General features: G+C 42.5%; 1 protein-coding gene across 3 annotated transcripts in view; it reads left to right on the forward strand.

Annotated features, from left to right (window-relative positions):
• The window catches only part of LOC139464971 (plexin domain-containing protein 2-like), a 137,865-nt gene that overhangs the window by 105,606 nt on the left and 6,310 nt on the right, over positions 1–25,949 (forward strand). Inside the window, exons 5-14 of one of the 3 annotated variants that reach the window (XM_071246611.1) lie at positions 1,395–1,464; positions 1,971–2,093; positions 5,505–5,558; positions 6,807–6,871; positions 7,566–7,662; positions 9,349–9,444; positions 11,039–11,190; positions 12,283–12,297; positions 24,741–24,774; positions 25,793–25,917. In XM_071246611.1, coding sequence (XP_071102712.1) covers positions 1,395–1,464; positions 1,971–2,093; positions 5,505–5,558; positions 6,807–6,871; positions 7,566–7,662; positions 9,349–9,444; positions 11,039–11,190; positions 12,283–12,297; positions 24,741–24,774; positions 25,793–25,917 — 831 coding nt within the window. Of the gene's footprint in view, positions 1–1,394; positions 1,465–1,970; positions 2,094–5,504; positions 5,559–6,806; positions 6,872–7,565; positions 7,663–9,348; positions 9,445–11,038; positions 11,191–12,282; positions 12,298–17,854; positions 18,071–24,740; positions 24,775–25,792; positions 25,918–25,949 lie in introns of all 3 variants that reach the window. The other 2 variants (XM_071246610.1, XM_071246612.1) reach the window with 2 other exon arrangements.

A 25,949-nucleotide genomic window follows, 5' to 3' on the forward strand; every position in this document is an offset into this window, starting at 1 on the left:
CATACATGGAGGGGTGGCAGTGGGGTAGCCTCGTGGTTAAAGCTTTCGCTCATCTAGCACTAGACCCACTCACCCACTCACCCACTCACCCACTCATACATGGAGGGGTGGCAGTGGGGTAGCCTCGTGGTTAAAGCGTTCGCTCATCTAGCACTAGACCCACTCACCCACTCACCCACTCACCCACTCATACATGGAGGGGTGGCAGTGAGGTAGCCTCGTGGTTAAAGCTTTCGCTCATCTAGCACTAGACCCACTCACCCACTCACCCACTCATACATGGAGGGGTGGCAGTGGGGTAGCCTCGTGGTTAAAGCGTTCGCTCATCTAGCAGGAGACCCACTCACTCACTCATACATGCAGGGTGCAGCGGTGGGGTAGCTTCGTGGTTGAAGCAATCGCTCATCTTGCTGAAGACCCACTCACACATGAAGGCAGTATGGCCTCAAGCTGAAACATGATAAACGATCACAATATGTGGTGTCATTCACTTTCTGATAGTACTACCTGGGGTTGATACATGATAATACCTATGGACATCTTGGTTTGAATAGATCATCAGCAACCCATGCTTGTCGTAAGAGGCAACTAACTGGATTGGGTGGTCAGATTCACTGACTTGGTTGATGCATGTCATCATATCCCAGCTGAGTGGATCGATGCTCATGATATCCATCACTGGATTGTCTGGTCCAGACTCGATTATTTTCAGACCGGCGTCATATAGCTGGAATATTGCTGAGTGTGGCGTTAGACAACAAACTTACAAACAAACAAATTTTACACGGTAAAACAGTCACGATACATGTCATACACTTTTTTAAAGTACCATCTAGATATGACATACAATTTACCATGTCAACAAGACTGACCACATAATCCATTCAGTCGCTTTTTACAACCAGCATGGCTTGCTGGGACCCATTCTCACCTGCCATCCTCGCGGGTTTTTGGCTTCTTTTATGCGCATTCAACAACTGGAGAAAAGTAGCCTGTTGGCTTAAATATCTTGAAGTGTTTGACAGTGGGTCACATAGTCTGTTGCCAACAGTCGTAGGCGGCTACTAACAGGATCAGGTGGTAAGGCCCGCTGACGTGGTCATCATATCCCAATTGCGAAGATAGATGCTCATGATGACAGTCACTGAATTGTCTGGTCCAGACTCGATTATTTTCAGACCAGCATCTTATAGCTGGAATATTGTGGAGTGTGGCGTTAACAACAAACAAACAAACCTGATAATGACATTAACGACTTGGGATATATATCATTTCATATCATCCATGGTTTCATGATACATTAGATTTCACGATATGCCTGGGATTTTTATGAGGAATTAGTAAACCATATGGACATTATTTCCATGATTTATGAAATTAACTTTTTCTTCCAGACTATTAACCTCACCTTTAAGTTCCGTTTCTATGGACACAATGTGACAAACATCACCGTAGCAACAGGAGGTAGGTGATAGTGTAGTGTGTATCACACCGTTACTGTTTACTGACACAGACAAAATCTCCAATGTTGTTCATGATACTATCAAAAATAAAAATTGGATTGAAAGAGAAAGATTAGAAGTAACGAGGGCTTGTCATTAAGAATGATCTCTGCTAGTTTTGTTTGACACAAGCTTTAGATAAATATTCCAAATGATTATAGGTAAACAGGTTCATAATAAGATAATACTCATGAAAATTAGATTCAAATAAAATCAATTATTAAACAATATAGGCAATAATAGAATCAAGATATAATATGTCCAAGCATCTGTTGCTGTCTGAAGATGATAGTTATCTTTGGATTGTTGCGTGTATAACGTTTCTCCCTCGTGACCCAACAGTATAACAATCCAAGATCTAACCAGCATCTAATAAACAACATGATGTGTGGAGATATTTTGATTCTTAATTAGCGTTGAGCTGCTGCAGTATGAGATTCCTTGACTCCATGTCGTATCTGTCAACAGGTTTCATCTACGCCAGTCCCTTCCTCCACCAATGGCTGACTGCGACACAATACATAGCTCCACTCATGGCCAACTTTGATACCAGGATCGGCGAGGCTTCTGACATCTACTACGATGACTTTGGTAGGGCCGGTGGATGTCTGAATATGAGGAATTTCATTTATTATCTGATATATTTTCAACTGCTCTCTGTTTATGATTGTCTCTGGTGAAGTCTCCCATTGGTTGCTGTAGAACAAGTACAAAAACATAAGAGGTTATGGATAGCAACATCTGGGTTTGTACAGGGTCCAGTCTGACTTGCAACATCTAGACACTAACTCACCAGTCTGTTGCATAAAACAACATCAAGACACTCTCACCAGTAGAGGTCCCGGTCTGTTGCATAAAACAACATCAAGACACTCACTCACCAGTAGAGGTTCCGGTCTGTTGCATAAAACAACATCAAGACACTCACTCACCAGTAGAGGTTCTGGTCTGTTGCATAAAACAACATCAAGACACTCACTCACCAGTAGATGTTCTGGTCTGTTGCTTAAAACAACATCAAGACACTCACTCACCAGTAGAGGTTCTGGTCTGTTGCATAAAACAACATCAAGACACTCATTCACCAGTAGAGGTTCCGGTCTGTTGCATAAAACAACATCAAGCCACTCACTCAACAGTAGAGATTCTGGTCTGTTGCATAGAACAACATCAAGACACTCACTCACCAGTAGAGGTTCTGGTCTGTTGTTTTCAGCAGCGCCCAGACACTAACTCATCAGTAGAGGTTCTGGTCTGAGGTTTGCATTAAGCAGCATCCAGACACTAACTCACCAGTAGAGGTTCTGGTCTGAGGTTTGCATTAAGCAACGCCCAGACACTATCTCACCAGTAAAAGTCTGTTCTGCAGGCAATCATGATGCAGTTTCATTGTACGTGAATATTAAAGCCACTTTAAGCAGTGTTCAGGAAAATCCAGAAGCCACACAGTATGCAAGGTAGTAAATGACTTTTATAATAGAAATTGATTTTCCACCAAAGTTTTATAGAGGGTCACAGGTCTAATTGAATCTTCAACCGTGCTGTCTTTTTTAAGCCTGGTATCTATTCGAGGGCCTCTGAAAGCCCTATCATTTTCTCGTTTAAGAGCAGAGACTCTGGGCAATATGATGTAAGAATGAAATAGATGGCTTTTGTGGGGAACGAGGAAATGAGTTCCGTACGACTTGTCTACGACCTGGATCTCCCAACTCAAGATTTAGGAGGGGTATCCTATACTATATGGGTGATGCCAATTATCAGGCTATTTATTGTTGACCTGTGCACATATCGGATGGGAACAGTATGGTATTCAAGGCATTTGAGCCACCTGTTTTGTATTTGGCCGTGTAGTCGAAATGATGGAACTAGATTGTGAATGTGTGGTTCCTCCAGACTTCTAGGATGTGGTGTCATGTTTCGAGGATGATTACATTGATCTAGCTTGTAGTTTGGATGGATCTCAATTGGCACACACAGACATGAATATTCATGAACATCTGAAAATATTATTTCCACAGATTTTTTATTTATTTGACACACATTTCATTTTAAGAGTCTTGATCGTGTACTGGAAGCTGAACATTTGCGAAAATACGCATATAAATTTACCATAACCCAATATATTTTGAGTTCATTGCTTACAAGTATGCATTAATAATTTTAAAAAGACCACACTGCATAACTAGCCAGTGTGACGTTTCCGATTGCGTACATGTATTTTCCTTGCATATATATATTTATTGATCAAATGCAGGCATTACATGCATGAACTCTCCTGCAGTGAATAAGGCTCCCAAGCAGTACGTAATTCTTATTGTAACTTAGAGACAAATATCTGATGTGAGCTCACGTAACTTGTGACTTGCTTAGGTCACAGTTATGTTTTTGAAAATATCTAGTCATTTAAAAACATACTATTAATCTTGAAATTAATGTGCGAAAAATGTGAGCGGTCTTTGCTCGCATATATTTAACTTCTCATTTATGTCTCAAAAATGACTGTAGACAAGACATCCTCATCGCACACATAACTACCAATTATCTAGGGGGAAGTCACGTTAATATTGAGTGGCAGTCTGGGCTGGGTCCAGCAGTCGCGTCAATTTGGAGATGCATTGATTGACGGTGCACAATGTGTGAGTAAAGATTATCTGGATCCCTAATGCCCCCAAACCCTAGGATCATTTATCTTCCAAGGTTTGTCCGCCAAAGTACCAGATGTTGTTTAACTTTCTATAGTAGTATATGTGAAATGACGAGGGAACTTAACATGACTGACCCTTGAAGATCTGGGTTAAAATAGGCCTTCAGCAACCCATGCCTACTGTAACAGGTGACTATGCTTGTTGTAAGAGGCGACTAATGATATCGGGTGGTCAGGCTTGCTGACATGGCTGATGCATGTGATCGTATCCCGATTGCATGTATCGATGCTCATGATGTCAGTCACTGGATTGTCTGGTCCATATTAGATTATTTACAGACTGCCATCACATGGCAGGAATATTGCTGAGTGAGGTGTTAAACAACAAACAAACAAACAAACAAAACTAAACATGACTGTAAATGCACTAACCAAGGAACTGAAAGGGAACTGCCAATGGATTATCCAAAAATGACACTCTTTCTTTCAACGTGTCCTTTCTAGACCTAAGTACAAGATATTAAAACATACTAAACATTAAGCCCGTCTTGTCTACAAGTGACCGTTGATGCATGAGAAAACTTGCACTAAATTAACAACTGCGTGAAGCACGTGTTGCTGCCCAATTCCGCGAAGTATGACACAAACTACTCCACCCCTGAGACCGCACACAATGCTCTAAAAGATTCTTGGAACCAGCCTTTGTGTATCAGCATGAGAATTAGTGACTTATAATGACTTTCTCTGACAAGGGCATACCCTAGTACAGGGTACAGTTTCATTCTGTTTTACCACCTGCACCAGGTGCAACCAAGTGAATTAATCAGGTTGCACCACCAAAATATGGGCTGCACCATTTTATCATAAATAGAAACACTGTATTTTCATTTATTTTTAATATTAAATAAATTCAAAGAGAAAATGTATTTGAGAATGTGCTCCAGTATTTTATTTGGAGGAAATCTGTATATGGCTTTAAACATCTTGATATTCGTTAAACAACCTTAAACAGAAGTTTCAAAGTGTCGCTTTGTTGTGATTTCAATCCCATGAGTGACTGTTCTAGTGGTAATTTTAAAGAATTAGTTCTGCAAGTTCACTGCATTCAGACCACCTGTGTATTTCACAATTTCATGTATATTTTCATGAACTTTGGTTTTCTGGATTGTTATAGATTTGCAGGCAGTTCCAAAAGACTTCAGTTTTCATTTTTATCAAATATAACTGCTGCCACACTTGTGGCGTGAAATGTTACCTGCACTTGCAATGTTTTTACCTGCACTGGTGCAGCTTGGACATTGTGAAATCAATCCCTGTAGTAATGATGAATGTTAAATCTGTTGGTGTTTGTATTCCAGGTGACAAATTTGCAGTTCAGTGGAAAAACGTTGTGCTGAAGGATCAAAATGAAAGTAAGAACCTATTCAATTGTGTCAGTCTTATTTAATCAAAACTTGACGACGGTGACCCCGTGGGGATTCCCAGGTAGAATAGTACCGCAGCAACATGCTGAGTGAGAGGCGACAAGAGGGATCGGGTGGTCCGACTCGGTGACTTGGTTGATCATGATATCAATCACTGGATTGTCTGGTTCAGACTGTTATTTGCAGACAGCATCATTAAGCCTGCCGTGAATAGCTGCAAGATTGCTGATGCGGTATTATGCGATGTTCGCTCACTCACTGACTCCATGATAAAGCTGATTAATGCAGTGTGCAGCATTAGACAACAAACAATTACCTCGTTAAGGATTCTTCCTAGCTGTTTGCAAAGATGGTAGAATGGAATAGAATCTCATGAAATATGTGCCCTGAAATCAAATATGTTCTCAGCAAACATTCACTGTGATGCCAATTTAGCAATCGATCATGTTATTTATCACTTCCAAAGCTCATGGAAAGCTGGTTGAAATGTTTGAATACAATGAGATGTTTCTGCTAGCCACAATCGTAGATGGTGACTACAATGTTGGTATGTGGTGACTACAATGTTGGTATGTCATGACTACAATGTTGGTATGTGACTACATTGTTGGTATGTAGTGACTACGATGTTGGTATGTCATGACTACAATGTTAATATGTCATGACTACAATGCTGGTATGTGACTACAATGTTGGTATTTCATGACTACAATGTTGGTATGTGGTGACTACAATGTTGGTATGTGACAACAATGTTGGTATGTGATGACTACAATGTTGGTATGTGGTGACTACAATGTTGGTATGTGGTGACTACAATGTTGGTATGTCATGACTACAATGTTGGTATGTGGTGACTACAATGTTGTTTTGTCATGACTACAATGTTGGTATGTGACTACAATGTTAGTATGTGGTGACAACAATGTTAGTATGTCATGACTACAATGTTAGTATGTGGTGACAACAATGTTGGTATGTCATGACTATAATGTTGATATGTGACTACAATGCTGGTATGTGGCTACAATGTTGGTGTGTGGTAACTACAATGTTGGTATGTGGTAACTACAATGTTAGTATGTCATGACACCAATGTTGGTATGTCATGACTACAATGTTGGTATGTGACTACAATGTTGGTATGTGACTACAATGTTGGTATGTCATGACACCAATGTTGGTATGTCATGACTACAATGTTGGTATGTGACAACAATGTTGACTTTGTTGCAGCTGGTACCTTTGACTTCCAAGTACAACTGCAAGCAGATGGCACCATCAAGTTCCTGTACAAGCAGGTGAGCACACACTGCCTGAAGCTGCAGTAAAATAACTTGTTGCATCTTACAGACTTTAATCTTGTGCCTGCTACTCTCCTTCCTGCGTTATTTCACAGATATTACTTATGTCTTACATATTAAAACCCTCGGCCGAAGCCCATTTTGTGTAACAGGTACTTCTTTTTTATAAACATAAAAACAAAATTTAAAAAGAAAAGTTTGCAATTTTACAATACATGAAGGCGGCCTTAAAAACTATTTTTTTTACGGATTTTTACCAAACAAATTAAATTCTGAATATTCAGTTGTTGGTTGGAAAAAATTGTTTGGCTTCTCCCCTCAGAGAAAAACATTCTATGTTTTAAAGCAGTGACTGTCAACTGCATGTCATCATACCCCAGCAATGATTGTTACTCATAATATCAATCACTGGTTTGTCTGGTCCAGACTTGATGATGTACAGGCCACCGTCATACAGTTGGAATATTGCTGACTAAGTCATTATACAAACGAATATTAATGAACTATGAGAAACTGATAAGAGGGTTTTTCTCCAAGAAACTGTCGACACAACTCAGTCTTTGTACAGTGATATGGTTAAGAACAGAACAGGAACAGCAATGGATGTTAAATCTGATAAATAGATACGGAAGATAATTCTGTAGCTTAGTGCCCCCCTGTGAGGGATGATATGATGTTTTCTCTGTTTTAGTTACCTATCAAGCTGTCAGCTATATCCAGTCAGAACCACCCAGTGAAGATCGGTGTGTCCGACGCCTTCTATATTGACTCTTACCTCAAAGCCCAGGGTGAGGGGATTTTTTGTCTATTTGTCAGTGTGTCGTGTACATACCGGTGTTCAGGGCCATGGGTGGTTCAGTCATCTCAGGCAATGAAGTTTGTTATGCAGAGTTGTGTACCTTTGTGTTACTGGGATCCAAAGCAGGTCAAAGCAGTCATGAACTCGCTCACAAAAAAATGGTTTTGTAGAGAGGGATTGTTGTTTTTTTGCATGATATTTGAGTTTATCGTCCGGCTTCAAATTATAATATTTTCTGTTTATTTCTGAAAATTACAATTGAATAGTGTCCTGACAATGGTTGCAAACGTTATATTTCTAAACTTATCCTATCTCACACTATGCATCCCTTCTATCTTCGTCAATCTAATGTGGAAATGTGCTTGACCTGATCTCCCATAGTGGGTTCAGTCATGGCCTTACAACGTTGAGGAGTGCTCCAACATTGCCAATGGGATGACCCGTTTAAAGCCTGTTTAAACCAGCTCCCCTGGTCATCAAGGAGTCGTTTTGCAGACCACATACAGGAGGTGGCGAAAGAGGTTCAACAGGATACGTATCATCAGGTCGACCTTCTCAATCTATAGCACCAACAGTTGGAAGACCAAGAGAAGCAAGATGACGCACCCACAGTTTATTCCTGTTCAACGAGACCTACGAGAGATTCTTGGCAACCGTTTTGGTTCATTTTGTTGCCGTGGGAAAGGCCACCGAAGACAGTGAGGGTCCAAGTCCTCTTCTGGACATACTGTCTCTTCCTCGGGTCCCAAGGACATCGGCGAGTCTGCCCAAGGAATCAGTTCCCCTAACGAGTGACTTACACAGCTTCGGGGTGACTGGGAACTTCAGCCTCCAGTCTTGCCCACTGTCAACTCACCTGTAGGCGGAAGAGTCGTTTCATTTGCAGAAAATTGGGTCATCCTGGATGATCCCTTCTACAGACCGGGTACCAACTGCCCCTGACTACGACTTCCCCGACAACGCCCACTCCACTTTTCCAATCCTCAATGACACTATGGCTGCCTTGCTTGCAAACAATTCAGTAGAACGTCTCGGTCCAGTCCCAACTCCAGGGTTCTTCTTGCCAACTTTTCTCGTGCCAAAGAAGGATAGTCTCAAGGCTCATCTTCACCATGAAGACCTTCAATGTGTTGTACCTAGAAGACACTCCACATGACATCAATTGCGCTCGTTTGTACCATTCGTACACTATTTCGTAGCTTGGGTATCTGCGCCCCACCTTCCAACCCTTTGATAAAAGCATTAAGTGAGATAGGACAAGTTAAAAACTCCGAACTTTTCCCATATATTGTATATTTATATACACACGCTATGTGCCCACCCACTCGGCCATCCCAACATCACAGTTCCTCTAGCCTGTTAGCTCTTGAGAAAAAAGTATGATGTGGCAGGGGTTAGCATGTGACCAGGTCGTGTCGGTCGCTATGTACAGGATTACAGTGTGTGACCCATTTGTTTGTGGGGGGTGACCATGGTAATGCTGGGATGTCTTGGGTGATTTGTTGGGTTTTTTTAAGCTGGAAACTTTGTTAAAGCACTTTTCCACATAGGATTGAAGAAGAAAGAAGAGATGCATAGTATGAGTACAATGAGTACAATTTATTGAAAAATGTTCAATGTCTGATGGCAACATGATTGTTTTCACAGTGACAAAATGTTAATATGTGTGTTGCAGGCATACGACGTAGAACGATCTACGAGTACCATCGTGTATCCTTCCACCCCGACCAGGTCGAACAGGGCACCGTTATCGTCATGAAGCCATTGCCAAGTAATCCTCACTACCTGTCTAACTGAACTACTAGTGGCTATTTTTAGTAGTGAATTTGAAACCCTGATTACAACACATTTCATGATATGTTACTGACAAAATATCTGGGTGTCATTTTACGAGTAGTAAGTAATTTCTTTTAGCAAGTGTATCGTCATGTATCGATGCAGAAAAAAACGTATTGTGTATTGTATCGTCTCATGTAAACTCACGATGCATCGTTTCACCCCTATTAACTACTTAGCAGACTCATTGTAGGGGTCTGTCTGTGTCTGTGGTTAAAGCATTCGCTCGTCACGCTGACATGGGTACAATGTGTGAAGCCCATTTCTGGTGTCCCCCGCCGTGATATTGCTGGAATATTGCTAAAAGCGGCATAAAAACTTATTCATTCACTCACTCACTCTGTATCTCTCATGGGGATTCCAGGACAGAATAGGTTCCCAGGATTCGTTGCTTATTTGCCCTGTGGGGATTCCAAGACAGAATAGATTCCCAGGACCCATTGCTTATTTGCCCTGTGGGGATTCCAAGACAGAATAGATTCCCAGAACCCATTGCTTATTTGCCCTGTGGGGATTCCAAGACAGAATAGATTCCCAGAGCCCATTGCTTATTTGCCCTGTGGGGATTCCAAGACAGAATAGGTTCCCAGGACCCATTGTTCATTTGCCCTGTGGGGATTCCAGAACAGAATAGATTCCCAGGACCCATTGTTCATTTGCCCTGTGGGGATTCCAGAACAGAATAGATTCCCAGGACCCATTGTTCATTTGCGGTGTTGGGATTCCAGGACAGAATAGGTTCCCAGTAATCAGTACTTTCCCCAAGAATAGGGGGCCGCCTCCATAGTCTAGTGGTAGAGCATCTACCCAGAGAGTTGAAGGTTGGTGGTTTCATCCGTGGCCGTGTCATACCGAAACATGTTAGAAGATAGTACTTCTTGTTTCCATGCCTGGTGCTCAGCATTAAGAGGATAAAACAGAGGTGTGTGTATTTGTGTTTGTTAGTTTGTTTCCTGAAGAATAGGTCCCTGTCATTGTTACAGTAGACCCATGAAAATCTGGGGTAGAATAGGTCTTCAGCAACCCATTCTTCCTGTAAGAAGCGACTATGCTTGTCGTAAGAAGCGACTAACGGGATCAGGTGGTCAGGCTTGCTGACTTGGTTGATGCATGACATCGTATCGCAACTGCCTGGATCGATGCTCATGATGTCAGTCACTGGATTGTCTGGTTCAGACTCGATTATTTACAGACCGCTGTCATGGACTGTGTAATTACATGATTAGTTTGCGTACTTCAGTATGGATTTGTTGACATGGCATTTCCGGTGTTACGTGCTCACGGTCATATCTTTCCCTTGGGAAAAAAACATTCAAACTCATTATTTCGTGTATAATGCACACACCCTTCTACACAGCTGTTTTGGGTTTTTTAAAAGTGCACACTCTACTCAAGAAAATACGGTAGTTGGAATATTGCTGAGTGCGGAGTTAAACAAAAAAAACAAAAAATCATTGTTACAGTAAGAACAGACTACTCAAGCAGATCACTCCACCTGACTTTGCTTCATATTTTATTCTATGTTCCAGCATGCAACATCATCTCGGACTGCAAGAAGTGTGTGAATCACGACTTTGAACAAGTGAAGTTTGACTGCAAGTGGTGTGGGTCGCTGGGACGCTGCTCCGACGGCATCGACTGGCACCGGGCAGAGTGGCTCAACAGTGGATGTTCCAAGCTGGTAGGAGCTAGTTCCACCCCTGGAGGAATACCCTGTTTTCTTAGTACTGACCAAAATAATATTGACAGTTTAAACAGATCAACAATCATGAATGTTTTGCTCACATCAACTTTCCTGTCATTGGGCAAGTGCAGAATATTTCCCTGTAGAAAAGGGCTAACTGCCTTCTGACTATAAACAGTTATTAAACACTGTAACTTCTCATCACCTCAATCTTGCATGGGCCCGCCAAGAAGGGGGAGCCAATGGCTGCCAAGAATTGTATATGAATGATCAACTTTCAGGTGTGACAATCATATTTGGTAATCAGCCAGGCTTGAATACCTTGCAGCCAGTTGTCATTTAACTCATCATTGCGTGTGTTTTATCATGTCGCCACGTTTCACTTTTTTTGCAGAATATTGACTTGACAACTGCAAGACATCAGATTAAAGTATTTCAAAACTTTTCAAATTTATATTATGATAAGATTGTCCTTTCTTTCAGTTTAACATACACAAGTGACGTTTCATAGTTTTACTTGTCAGATCGCCTCAATTTTGATGTTAAGGTCCTTGTTAAGTTTTCAGATTCTACCAACGGTGGGGATACTGGGTTAGAATTGGCCCCAACAACTGATATTTCCAGTCAATAACAGCCCTAATAACAACCTGGTATCTACTTAATGACTGAGGCCCTCTTTTTTAATTGGTTCGGTGGATCTTTCAACCCAAAATACTGAAAAAATGTAGTGGAATATGTTTTTATCAATTTTTACAAATATTTTATCACTGCTGACCCGAAAAAATATTCTGTACAAGAATACAAAAATGCATTCCTTGAATCTTGCAATGCAGTAATAAGACGTCTTTGCCATCAAAACTCGCTACCTTGCAGAAGGAATCGCTTTTGCAATGATTTACATGACAGCAAGGGATAGTAACTCTAAGCCACAGTGCCTTGCCTTGTCATGTCAGTATTGTTTGCTTTTTGGAGTTTTTCCAACTGAACTGAATTATTTTTTTGATATCCGTAAACCAAGTTAAAAGATGGCCTTATATGCCAGGGAACTAATCAGTCTTACATATGTATTGTCTTTTTGCTCCCTTGCAGTTTTCACAGTCTCGGGTATGTTTAATCAGTCCCAGCTTGCATGTTGTGTTTATGTCAGTGACAGTGTAGATAGTGTTTTAAGTTTATTAACAGCCATGCTTTTTTCTCCATGTCTTGTGGACATGGGAACAGAAACATTCTCTGTCTGTCAATGTCAAGGACTTTTTTGGAGAGATGAGACTGCAGAATGTTGTACAATGATTATCGCTCTTTAAGATCAAAGATAACATCCTGCAGTCTAATACCAATGTTTCGTACAAAAACTATATTTTCAAATTATACAGTTATTTTGGAACATTTATTATGATAATATGCAAACTATTTGTAGAATAAACTAAAATCCAAATTTTTTACTGATTGGTAATTTTAAATAAACACATGTTCAGGAAGAACATTGACACTGGGGGAAATGGTGCGGCCAAGTGTACGTTGTGAACATTTATTTCCTGCAATGTTCTAATTCGTTCAGTCATTTTTCTTTTTCATTCTTAACTTCTTAAGTTGCTCTTTTTTTTTTACCACTGTTCTGGAGTTCATTATTGGGCAGAAGTTCATTAACATAAAAGCGTTGAACATCCAAGTGGAGAACGTCGTATTGATGCCTTCTTGATCTTCTCGAGGTCTCTTTCGAATTTACTCAGTGAAAGAAACACAACAGCTTCCTCAAGGCTGGAGATACTGATGGGATGCATCAGACAAGTACAGGCAGATAAAAGCAATTGTTCTGTTTCTTTTACTTCATTTTGGGTATCAATACATATGTATAAGGAATCCAGAATGACATCATAATTTATTTTTTATAGCTGCAGAGATTTGTATGTGACACACTACTCCATCTGTAAAAGCTATCCCTCTCTCTGTCTAACAATGTTCATACTTAATCATTCTTACCCTAACTATTATTTCAATGCTGTACTTCACCTGGCACAACAATAGCTCACAGAGCCTTTATGTACCGTATATGACCGCGCATAAGCCGACCCCGTAGATTTATCTGGGGATTATATATTATAGCTGTGAATTACATATATTGTTATATATGTAAAGATTGTGGAGTTTACAAAGAACGATAAACTTTGAACATTTGAACTTATTATCGGAAGTAGTAACATGCATAACATTTTTTTAATAATGACAACATTGGTGTATAATAATAGCTTTATTGATAATTTATAACAATAATGGCTCTAGTCGTGGCAACTTCCAAACTTTTGGGAAGTTGTGATCTATCTGTGATGTTTCTGACAGATCACGATCTGAAAAATACTATCATGAAAGTGTATCCCGTGGATAAGCCGACCCCTTTCTACAGAATCTTTTTTCTGGTCCTCAAAATTCGGCTTATACGCGGTCATATACGGTACGAGGGGAGTTCAATAAGTTTTGCAACTTCAATGTAATTCTGGGTTGTACAGTTAAATCACCCACCCTACAGCCCAGACTTAGCCCCCAGTGACTAGTTCCTGTTCCGGCAAATGAAATCTGCCCTACGTGGAAGAAGCTTCCAGGATGACAAGGACATAAAGGCTGCCACAGAGGCGTGGTTAGAGGGCCAATCTGTGGATTTCTATAAAAGTGGTATTAAAAGCTTGAAGGACAAATGGAATAAGTGTATTGAGGTGAATGGAGCTTATATTGAAAAATGAAAGTGCAAGAGATATCCTGCGACTTGGTCTTATATCGAAATTGCAAAACTTATTGAACTGTGTAAGAACTCCATGAACATTCGCTACCTCTCGATACTGTGTGCGTCAGTAACACTATCATATCATGAGGTGATGATCCCGGTTTGTGCCGATTATGTTTCTAGGTTTGTCAGCATCAGACCAGCTTTCATGAGATTATCCATAGTGGTAACCATCTGAAACCTGCATTACTTCGGGCTTTCGTTCCACATTAAGCTGACAAGCCGTGATATAACTGGAATACTGTTAAAAGCAATGTTAAACTCACTCACTCACTCACTCACTCACATAGCGGCTGTTGATGGTGACAGGACTGGTTAAAACCAAGACAGTGTTATGTGGCTTGATACGGTCACGACTAGCTAGCGGTAGATGGGTGGTCCGCGAGCCATAGCGGCTGTTGATGATAACAGGACTGGTTAAAACCAAGACGGTGTGGGTTGATACGGTCACGACTAGCTAGCAGTGGATGGGTGGTCTGCGAGCCATAGCGGCTGTTGATGGTGACAGAACTGGTTAAAACCAAGACAGTGTTATGTGGCTTGATACGGTCACGACTAGCTAGTGGTGGATGGGTGGTCCGCGAGCCATAGTGGCTGTTGATGATGACAGGACTTGTTATAACCAAGACGGTGTGGGTTGATACGGTCACGACTAGCTAGTGGAGGATGGGTGGTCCGCGAGCCATAGCGGCTGTTGATGGGGACAGGACTTGTTAAAACCAAGACAGTGTTATGTGGCTTGATACGGTCACGACTAGCTAGTGGTGGATGGGTGGTCCGCGAGCCATAGCGGCTGTTGATGGTGACAGGACTGGTTAAAACCAAGACAGTGTTATGTGGCTTGATACGGTCACGACTAGCTAGCGGTGGATGGGTGGTCCGCGAGCCATAGCGGCTGTTGATGATGACAGGACTTGTTATAACCAAGACGGTGTGGGTTGATACGGTCACGACTAGCTAGTGGAGGATGGGTGGTCCGCGAGCCATAGCGGCTGTTGATGGGGACAGGACTTGTTAAAACCAAGACAGTGTTATGTGGCTTGATACGGTCACGACTAGCTAGTGGTGGATGGGTGGTCCGCGAGCCATAGCGGCTGTTGATGGTGACAGGACTGGTTAAAACCAAGACAGTGTTATGTGGCTTGATACGGTCACGACTAGCTAGCGGTGGATGGGTGGTCCGCGAGCCATAGCGGCTGTTGATGATGACAGGACTTGTTATAACCAAGACGGTGTGGGTTGATACGGTCACGACTAGCTAGTGGAGGATGGGTGGTCCGCGAGCCATAGCGGCTGTTGATGATGACAGGACTTGTTATAACCAAGACGGTGTTGGTTGATACGGTCACGACTAGCTAGCAGTGGATGGGTGGTCCGCGAGCCATAGCGGCTGTTGATGATGACAGGACTTGTTATAACCAAGACGGTGTGGGTTGATACGGTCACGACTAGCTAGCAGTGGATGGGTGGTCCATGAACCATAGCGGCTGTTGATGATGACAGGACTGGTTAAAACCAAGACAGTGTTATGTGGCTTGATACGGTCACGACTAGCTAGCGGTAGATGGGTGGTCCGTGAGCCATAGCGGCTGTTGATGGTGACAGGACTTGTTAAAACCAAGACAGTGTTATGTGGCTTGATACGGTCACGACTAGCTAGTGGAGGATGGGTGGTCCGCGAGCCATAGCGGCTGTTGATGGGGACAGGACTTGTTATAACCAAGACAGTGTAGGTTTATCCGGTCATGATTTGCTAGTAGTTTGCCTGCTCGACCGCCCTGTGACCTATGTTTCGCTAGGCACCCTGGGGTAGAATGTATTCCGTGTCACTTCTACTGAGGTGACTGACAGGAGATAGGATCGTCGCAGTGCATGCTGCATATGAGTAGCTCTATCAGGGCCACAGAGGAAAAGTTCAGAGGGCTTGCAAAGTTACTGGGAGGGTAACGAAGGTTCTACAAGCTGGAAAGGCACTTGATAGCTCCAATGGCAGGGGAGATAACTCTGAGAAATTGACCTGCATCACTTCGGGCTTTCCTCCCACATCAAGAGGACATGCCATGATGTTACTTCAATACTGTTCAAAGCAGTGTTAAACTCACTCACTCACTCACTCACTCACTCACTCACTCATCTCTTATACCCATGAAGATTCCGGGGTAGAATAGGTCTTCAGCAACCCATGCTTGCCGTAAAAGGCGACTATGCTTGTCATAAAAGGCGACTAACGGGATCGGGTGGTCAGGCTCGCTGACTTGGTTGATACATGTCATCGATCCCAATTGCGCGGATTGATGCTCATGATGTCAATCACTGGATTGTCTGGTCCAGACTCGATTATTTACAGACCGCCATCATATAGCTGGAATATTGCTGAGTGCAGCGTTAAACAACAAACAAACAAACAAAACTCATCTCTTAATCATACATCTGTGCAATGATGTTACTCAACTGCCATACCTCGACTATAAGCTGTCCTTTAACTTCAGATTGATTGGGGGCGGTCGGGTAGCCTAGTGGTTACAGCGTTCGCCCGTCACGCCGAAGACCCGGGTTCGATTCCCGACATGGGTACAATGTGTGAAGCCCATTTCTGGTGTCCCCCGCCGTGATATTGCTGGAATATTGCTAAAAGCGGCGTAAAACCGTACTCACTCACTCACTCAGATTGATTGAATATCAATAACTTTTTTTAATTTAAAATAACATGCATGTTTAGGCAAAATACTAATATTGAATGCACATTATTTTAACACAGAAATGACTTACAAAATTATTATTTTTATAGTATTTTTTGCTTTCTTATTTTGTTTGCCATCATAAGAATGTTGGAATCTGGCCACAGAGGAGCAGTCTTTAACTTCAGCCACTACTCAGAAGCCAAAGTCTAGTAAATTGCTGTTCGGTCTAGTAAGCTCAGTCCATATGATAGCCCTAAACAGTACTAAAAATAAGCTCCAAACCATGTTCAGGCTTGAAGCCTCAATAGTTTTTGACACAGACTGAAGGAATCAGTTCTGACTGTTGTGGGACGGTGGGGTAGCCTTGTGGTTAAAGCATTCACTCGTCACGCCGAGGAGTCCGGTTGATTCCCCAGATGGGTACAATGTGGGAAGCCCATTTCTGATGTCCCGTGCCATAATTTTGATGGACATAAAATCAGCATAACACCATACCCACTCACTCACTCACTCTGAATCTGATTGATGGAAGGGGTCCCCAGTATTCCACACGTGTTATGAAGGACGACTAATATGTGAATCAAACTCAAAAGGCTTTCAATCACTGGTTTATCTGGTCAAGGCTGCCGTGATGTAGCTGTTTCGAATCACACCATGGTATTCCCGGTTAGAATAGGTTCCCAGCAATCTATGCTGGTTGTACCATGGAGATTCCCGGTTAGAATTGGTCTCCAGCAATCTATGCTGGTCGTACCGTGGGGAATCCGGGTTAGAATTGGTCCCCTGCAATCTATGCTGGTTGTACCATGGGATTCCCGGTTAGAATAGATCTCCAGCAATCTATGCTGATTGTACCGTGGGGAATCCAGGTTAGAATTGGTCCCCTGCAATCTATGCTGGTCGTACCGTGGGGATTCCTGGTTAGAATAGGTCTCTAGTAATCTATGCTGGTCGTACCGTGGGGAATCCTGTCAACACTGTCAGGTCCAACTTAGTCAGCCTGACCTTTCCATCTTTCATGTTTGCTTTTTTCAGTTTGTAGGCAATGCTGTGCAAAGGCTACTCGATGTAATCTATATTCTCCATCATGACTGTTCCACAATTTATTAATTAATAACTAGGTAAAATAAAAATTCAAATCAATAAAAACAGATAATTAACATGATTAGTAGTCTTTTAACAAGAAAGTCCAACTTGATTTTAGGCGCTTAATAGTACAGCCCAATGTGATGCTACAACTACAACTTCTACAACTACAACTACTACCACAACTCCTACTACAACTCCATCTCCTACTACTACAACTCCAACTCCATCTCCTACTACAACTGCAACTGCTCCACCTACTACCACCCCATCATCTACTACCACTGCATCAGCCCCTGCTAATGCAAGACATTCGTCAGCGGACTGTGGTGGGGTGAGCGGAACGAGCATGCAGACTGAGATTGACACCGGTTGCATTACAACTAGTTCTTCTAGTAGTAATATCGTAGACACTCTTACCTCACAATCTACTAACTCTTTGAAAAATACTGCTACACAGATAACTACTAATACTGCTGTGACGAGTACTATCAAATCTGTTTCGAATGTTACTGCTACTACTGCTACTGCTTTGGAAAGTGTTGCTGATGTGACAACTAATAATGCTGCTTCCTATGGTAAAATTTCACAAAGTGACAGACCGATGGTGTTAACGACTGTGTTTGCAAAAATAATATCAACATTGCATGAAAACACAAAAAAAGGGACATCCTTGGACAAGACAGCCATTAACTCACTCAAACACACAACACCAAGAACCCAGCCTGGTGACAGGAATGTCCAGTATCACATTGCCGATGGCAACACAGCTTCCAGGAAGTCTGGAATCGCAGGATCAGCAGACTCAAGTCTCTTGGAGGGTTTCCTGTGTGATGTAAATGACTTTGTTTCTCTCAGTGTCGTAATGTGAAAGTCTGCTTCAGTTGACTGTTTTAAACACACACCGACTCTGCAACAAGGTGGACAGTTCAATAGGCGTGCCAGTGCTGTAGCCAGCCGGGGGGCTGATTTGATTTGAATCAAGTTGGGGACAAGTGATACTTGTACAAATATTTGCCCCCCCCCCCCTGTCAATAAAAGTTAACTACAGCCTTGCGTGCGTGCGTGCATTTGTGCACCATCAGAGGAACAGATAAGACAAGACCAAGTTCTTACAAATAAGAAGCAGCTGAAAAATATATTATTCCTGAATGATTAGTTGTCCACTCGAAATTGGAACATATAAACAGAAGCCCTGTTCGGTGCATGAAATACGGGTTGTTATACACTACCTGCTCGATAACGCATGGCCTGCATTGGTTGTCATAGATATCTGTCCCCTTGCTTGCTGCACTCCTTCTTCTCAAGTTTTTCTTTATGGGATGTTTTGTTGTTCTGTTTTGTCTAGATGGATTAGTCACTAGTTTGTCTGTACAACTGTAGTCTGACCTGCTGGACACCTAAACACTGCTTGCAGACATTGCACCATTGCAAGTGTGTGTGTTATGTGAACGCATAAATGCAACATCCTTTTCTTGTCATTTTAAGAATTGTCAAATTTCAGAGTTTTAAGACATTGTTTCAGCTGTTGGTCAGAATATTTGGAAAGTTGACACTTCGACATTCTTCAAATAGTGTTTCTGGAGGCTGTCTGATGATAAAAGTGTTGTTTTTTTAATTTGGCTGCTCTGTTGCCCCCAAAAGGTTGACTCTTGACACAAGTAGTGAATCGAAATCACATGTAATTGTTTGCCACATAGCATTCACATCCATCTCTGTTCAATTATTTCACTCACCTTCTTTGGTGGTTATGTGATGTTTTTGATGTTGTAGCTCATGGGTGGAGGATATTACTGGATGCATATTTCGTGGCCATGACATATATTTTTTTGTCATATGACAAAATTAGGTCTTCTTTATCTTCTTTTCAATAGTATACAGCATATCTGTTGTGAAACGGGGCAGTCAAGTAGTCGAGTTAAAGCGTTTGTTGTCACGCTGAAGACCCGGGTTCGAAGCCCGACATGGGTACAATGTGTGTCCCCCGCCGTGATATTTTGCTGTAATATTGCTAAAAGAAGCATAAAAACCATACTCACTCTCTCACAATATTGTGAAGCAGACAGCCTGAAAATGTATCTTGACATGAATCAATGTAGGGGTGGGGATTTTGAGCCGAATTGTGTCCCTTTGAGTACCAGGATCTGGTAATGAGGGTTTTGAATCCCACGTTCATTTGTGATCCTTTGGTCTCAGCACCCACCATACCCATGCTTAAGGGCTTCAACAAAGTGGAAAATATCTACAAGGTGCATCACTTTGGTCTTTACCTTATTCATTAAGCTTTTCTGACTCAAATGTCATACACTGAGTCTCATCCTTTCGGGGGATGGTCGGGTAGCCTAGTGGTAAAAGCGTTCGTTCACTCGCCACACCGAAGACCCGGGTGTCGATTCCCGACATGGGTACAATGTGTGAAGCCCTTTTCTGGTGTCCTCTGCCATGATTTTGCTGGAATATTGATTAAAGCGGCGTAAAACCATACTCACTCACTCATCCTTTCGGTGTGCCAGAAACTTTGATAGTGGGTTTGAATCCCAGATTCGTTCTGATTGTGTTTCAAGGTCTGTCAGCACCATTCTGTACTTGTGGGTTTCACCAAAGTGGTAAAAGACGGAGGCCTGCGTCACTTCACCCACTTCAACCACGTCAATATTTAACCGAAACGCTGTTTAATGCTGCGTCACACAAAATTCACTCACTCACGCAATATCCAATATGAAATCCAATGGCTGCACATTGTGACACATTCCACACTCTTCTTGTAGCAACCGTCTTTGTTGCCTTCTACGCTGTTCTGTTGTTTAACCTTCCATGTATATTTATTGTCTGATTGGAGACAGTTGATGGATAGGGCTACGAGGTTTTCAGATATGATATTCAGGAATGACTACTAAGTGCGCAGCCGTGTTAGAGCCAAGGATAGGTTCCCAGTGCTTTTTGTCAGAGGGTGTAGGTAGGTTCCCAGTGCTTGTTGTCAGAGGGTGTAGGTAGGTTCCCAGTGCTTGTTGTCAGAGGGTGTAGGTAGGTTCCCAGTGCTTGTTGTCAGAGGGTGTAGGTAGGTTCCCAGTGCTTGTTGTCAGAGGGTGTAGGTAGGTTCCCAGTGCTTGTTGTCAGAGGGTGTAGGTAGGTTCCCAGTGCTTGTTGTCAGAGGGTGTAGATAGGTTCCCAGTGCTTGTTGTCAGAGGGTGTAGATAGGTTCCCAGTGCTTGTTGTCAGAGGGTGTAGGTAGGTTCCCAGTGCTCGTTGTCAGAGGGTGTAGGTAGGTTCCCAGTGCTCGTCAGAGGGTGTAGGTAGGTTCCCAGTGCTTGTTGACAGAGGGTGTAGGAAGGTTCCCAGTGCTTGTTGTCAGAGGGTGTAGGTAGGTTCCCAGTGCTCGTTGACAGAGGGTGTAGGTAGGTTCCCAGTGCTTGTTGTCAGAGGGTGTAGATAGGTTCCCAGTGCTTGTTGTCAGAGGGTGTAGGTAGGTTCCCAGTGCTCGTTGTCAGAGGGTGTAGGTAGGTTCCCAGTGCTCGTCAGAGGGTGTAGGTAGGTTCCCAGTGCTTGTTGACAGAGGGTGTAGGAAGGTTCCCAGTGCTTGTTGTCAGAGGGTGTAGGTAGGTTCCCAGTGCTCGTTGACAGAGGGTGTAGGTAGGTTCCCAGTGCTTGTTGTCAGAGGGTGTAGATAGGTTCCCAGTGCTTGTTGACAGAGGGTGTAGGTAGGTTCCCAGTGCTCGTTGTCAGAGGGTGTAGGTAGGTTCCCAGTGCTTGTTGTCAGAAGGTGTAGGTAGGTTCCCAGTGCTCGTTGACAGAGGGTGTAGGAAGGTTCCCAGTGCTTGTTGTCAGAGGGTGTAGGAAGGTTCCCAGTGCTCGTTGACAGAGGGTGTAGGTAGGTTCCCAGTGCTTGTTGTCAGAGGGTGTAGGAAGGTTCCCAGTGCTTGTTGTCAGAGGGTGTAGGTAGGTTCCCAGTGCTTGTTGACAGAGGGTGTAGGTAGGTTCCCAGTGCTCGTTGACAGAGGGTGGAGATAGGTTCCCAGTGCTCGTTGACAGGGTTGAGATAGGTTCCCAGTGCTCGTTGACAGGGTTGAGATAGGCTCCCAGTGCTCGTTGAGAGAGGTTTGAGATAGGCTCCCAGTGCTTGTTGACAGAGGGGGGAGATAGGCTCCCAGTGCTCGTTGACAGGGTTGAGATAGGCTCCCAGTGCTCGTTGAGAGAGGGGGGCGATAGGCTCCCAGTGCTCATTGAGAGAGGTTTGAGGTAGGTTCCCAGTGCTCGTTCTCGTTGACAGGGTTGAGATAGGCTCCCAGTGCTCGTTGAGAGAGGTTTGAGATAGGTTTCCAGTGCTTGTTGACAGAGGGGGGAGATAGGTTCCCAGTGCTCGTTGACAGAGGGGGGAGATAGGTTCCCAGTGCTCGTTGACAGGGTTGAGATAGGCTCCCAGTGCTCGATGATAGAGGGGGGAGATAGGCTCCCAGTGCTCGTTGAGAGAGGTTTGAGGTAGCTTCCCAGTGCATTGTGCTTGTTGGCAGAGGGGGGAGATAGGTTCCCAGTGCTTGTTGACAGAGTATCATGTCGTCACCTTGCTGTATCGTTTCATCCTAGCTCCCAGTGCATTGGGCTTGTTGACAGAGAATTGAAAAATATCAGGGATCATTAATATTTTTGAGGATAGTTTTTGGACAGTGAAAACTGAACATAACATTTCATAAAAATATCCCCCAAAATATTCATGACCCAAAAGTTTTATCCGCCGGTATCAAAGCGAAACACTGGTTCATGTAAATATATTCTCTTGATGATTTCCAAGCAAACATAGAGTTTGTTTTGTGTACATGTTTCTAACTGTTTCTGAAAAGGATATTTGTGAAATAAGAGCGAGTCCTGAGGCATGTGAAGACAGAAAACCAACCGCTGCACATACCTGGCTTCACTTCTATCCAGCTTATCCTGTTCTATGCCAATCTTTCTCTACAAGTTATATGGCTTAGACTAAAATCTTTCTGGCAGCAAAACAATTTAATTGAATGACAACCTCTCAGAGTTAGGGGACATTTGTGTGTTCATGAACATGCTTATGGGCACCTTGTGTGTCTACGAATGTTTAGTTTCCAATGTTTGGATGGTTGCATGTAGTGTGAGAAGTAGCCCCCTGTGTTAGCAAAATTTCAGTCGAGCTAAAAGTTCTGAAATGCGCCAAGCCTGACTGGCTACTTTTTTTGCATGCACACCTCTCAGTTGATTATCATAAACATAAGTTTTACCATTTCTCTATCAATACAACCATAAAATATATACAAACAATAAAATTAATGTCCTCAACGAAACGATGTTGCAAGTTTAGAGTTATCCTCTTTCATCTTGTTTTGGTGACTTGTCACTGTAACAACGTGTATAACAAACATGTTTTGATTGGTTGTTATTTGTAGCTTAACCAATCATAAGCTGTGTTACTTAACAAACTTTGACTGCCAATGTCAGTTATTGTAGGGATGAAAAATACAGCCAGGGAAATTTGAAACTGGCTAGTAACTTTAAAGGCCCCTGGTCAGCAGTATCTTGGGACTATTTCACACACGGGTTGCATGTATTCAAAGAAATTGTTTTGCTGCTATCTAATTTCAAAAGATAAGAACAGTTATTTATGCGACTAAATGCAGTAATTGCTTGGACAGTAGTAACTGGATGTTTTTCCTTATTTCATTTTATTTGACAAAAGATTCTTCTGTGGTGGGGAACTATTTTTTCTTATATGACTATATATTAATGATAACAAATTTCTTTCTTTCTTTTTTTAATAAATTCAAATATATACAGTACTGTGAGAGCCTATCAACATGGACTCCCTGAAATAAAGTGCCAAGCATGGCTTAACTTTCAGGGGCGGTCAGGTAGCCTAGTGGTAAAAGCGTTCACTCGTCACCCTGAAGACCCGGGTTCGATTCCCAACATGGGTACAATGTGTGAAGCCCATTTCTGGTGCCCCCTGCCGTGATATTGCTGGAATATTGCTAAAAGTGGCGGAAAACCATTCTCACTCACTCGCTCATTATCTTTCACATGCATTTGATTTAACCACACCATATTAGCTATTGGTTAATTCATTAAATGTTTAGGGCGGTGAGGTAGCCTTGTGGTTAAAGCTTTTGCTCTTCACGACGAAGACCCGGGTTCGATTCCCCACATGGGTACAATGTGTGAAGCCCATTTCTGGCGTCCCCCGCCGTGATATTGCTGGAATATTGCCAAAAGCGGCGGAAAACCATACTCACTCACTCACTCAATAAATGTTTTGTTAATTAATGTATTGAGGTAACTCAGATTAAGCTGGGGAATCATTTTGTAGAATAAAGCAGCTGCCATGTCTGAGGAGGGTTTGGGTGTACCACCGTTATTGCTTGTAATTTATCTTGTTATTACATCTTCTAATCATTACAATATACCTCTCTGCATAAAGATCTGGACTCACTTGCACAAAGTGATCTTAGCGCTAAGACTATTGTATGCCTATGTTAAAGTATGGGAGTTACAATCATCTTAGCGCAACACTGTCATGACAGGGCCACATTTATTTATACGATTTTACTTACAGAAGTCAGATTTGGTGATGTGAATGCTTTACTCACTCATACCGTGAAGTTAGAATCCTTGATGGTGATTGGCTGATTAGACAGTCCATGTGACCTGACCTTCAGGGGTCCTCAGATCTTTATGCAGAGAGGTATCACATTGGAGTTAAAGATCCGGTGTAAATGAGATTGGGGCAGCTGTTTGTCTTTTACAGTAGTTAGGAGATAAGTATATTTCCAGTATGAGGTACCTGGATGGTTGTAGAACAGGCATCTGTAGTCTAAGGTACTGTGAATCACTGCACTGATTTGCTGAGTGATGAACAAACTTGTTAATAACTAGGCTGTTTAATAACCTTGGATGTATAGTAACAGGGAGATGTTTGATAAATACGGATGTTTTATAACCGTGAATAAATGGGGATGTTTTATAACTGTGAATGTTTTTCTTTTCCGCAGAATAACACAGAAGGACTATGCAAGAACCCCAACAGTAAGTGCTTTGTGTTTTGTGTTCCTAGAGCTGCAAGACTGCCTCCGTGGTCTAGTGGTAGAGCGAAGGGTGGGGGTTCGATCCCCGGCCGTGTCATACCAAAAGACGTCAAAAGATGGTACTTGTTGTGGTACCGATTTATAGTGCTAGCCCACTGAGATACCATGCCGCAGTTTAACATGAATACCCCACTCAGACACAGTATACTGACTCCGAGCCGACCAGTCCTTGTTTTAGCCCCTTAATGCCAAGCACCAGACAAGGTAACAACAAGTACCATCTTTACACATCTTTTGGTATGTCGCGGCCAGGGATTGAACACCGGACCTGTTCTATTTATAGTCAGAGCTCCAGATAAGCTGCGTATCTGCGTGAAATACGCATCAGAAATGCAGAAATACGTAGTAAAATATAATCCAAGCGTATCAAATACGCAACGAACATTACAGATACGCTACAAAAATAAAATTTGTGTGTATCATCAAAATATTGTGAAGTAACCCTGCGTATTCGATTAGCAAATCAGCAACTTATTTTGAAATTATAAACGGCCATTCCGTCAACCTTGCCAAACCACGATGACAGTTACATCATGATCATTTGCCATCACACTTTCTTGTGGAAGTACCGTGGTATTTTTGAGTCCTATAAAGCTCTCGAACCCACACGACACCAGTTTGCAGGGACTAGATGAATAGTGTTTTTAAATATTTAACTTAAATACCTACATGTGTAAAAACTAGTGGGTAACAGAAATTTGAATACGCAGATAGAATTACTGATACCCAATGATTTTAAAATGCATGGGTAAAATACCCACAACACCAAAAGCTTATCTGGAGCTCTGAAAAGTGTATTGCGATTTCACAAACTGACGATTCAAGGACCATGTGTACCTAATGCACTAAGTATCGATGATACCGTAGGTATCGATGAATCGTTATAACCCTATTTGTGGCTCTATTTTAGATAAATGTGATGTCAATCTTAACTGCAGTGTGTTGATGACTTGTTCCAGATTTCCCTGTTGGAGCAGTGGTGGCCATCGTGATCCTCCTCTTGGTGGTGTTTGTGGGTGTAGGAGTGTGGGTGTTCTACGCTTACACACATCCTACGTCGGCTTCAGGGATGTGGCTGATGGAGGTAAGTCTGTGCTGTCCGAGACCTGGATGTTG

Source organism: Haliotis cracherodii, unplaced genomic scaffold, assembly GCF_022045235.1.
Source record: "Haliotis cracherodii isolate W230 unplaced genomic scaffold, xgHalCrac1.p SCAF_17, whole genome shotgun sequence".
Lineage (NCBI taxonomy): Eukaryota > Metazoa > Mollusca > Gastropoda > Lepetellida > Haliotidae > Haliotis > Haliotis cracherodii.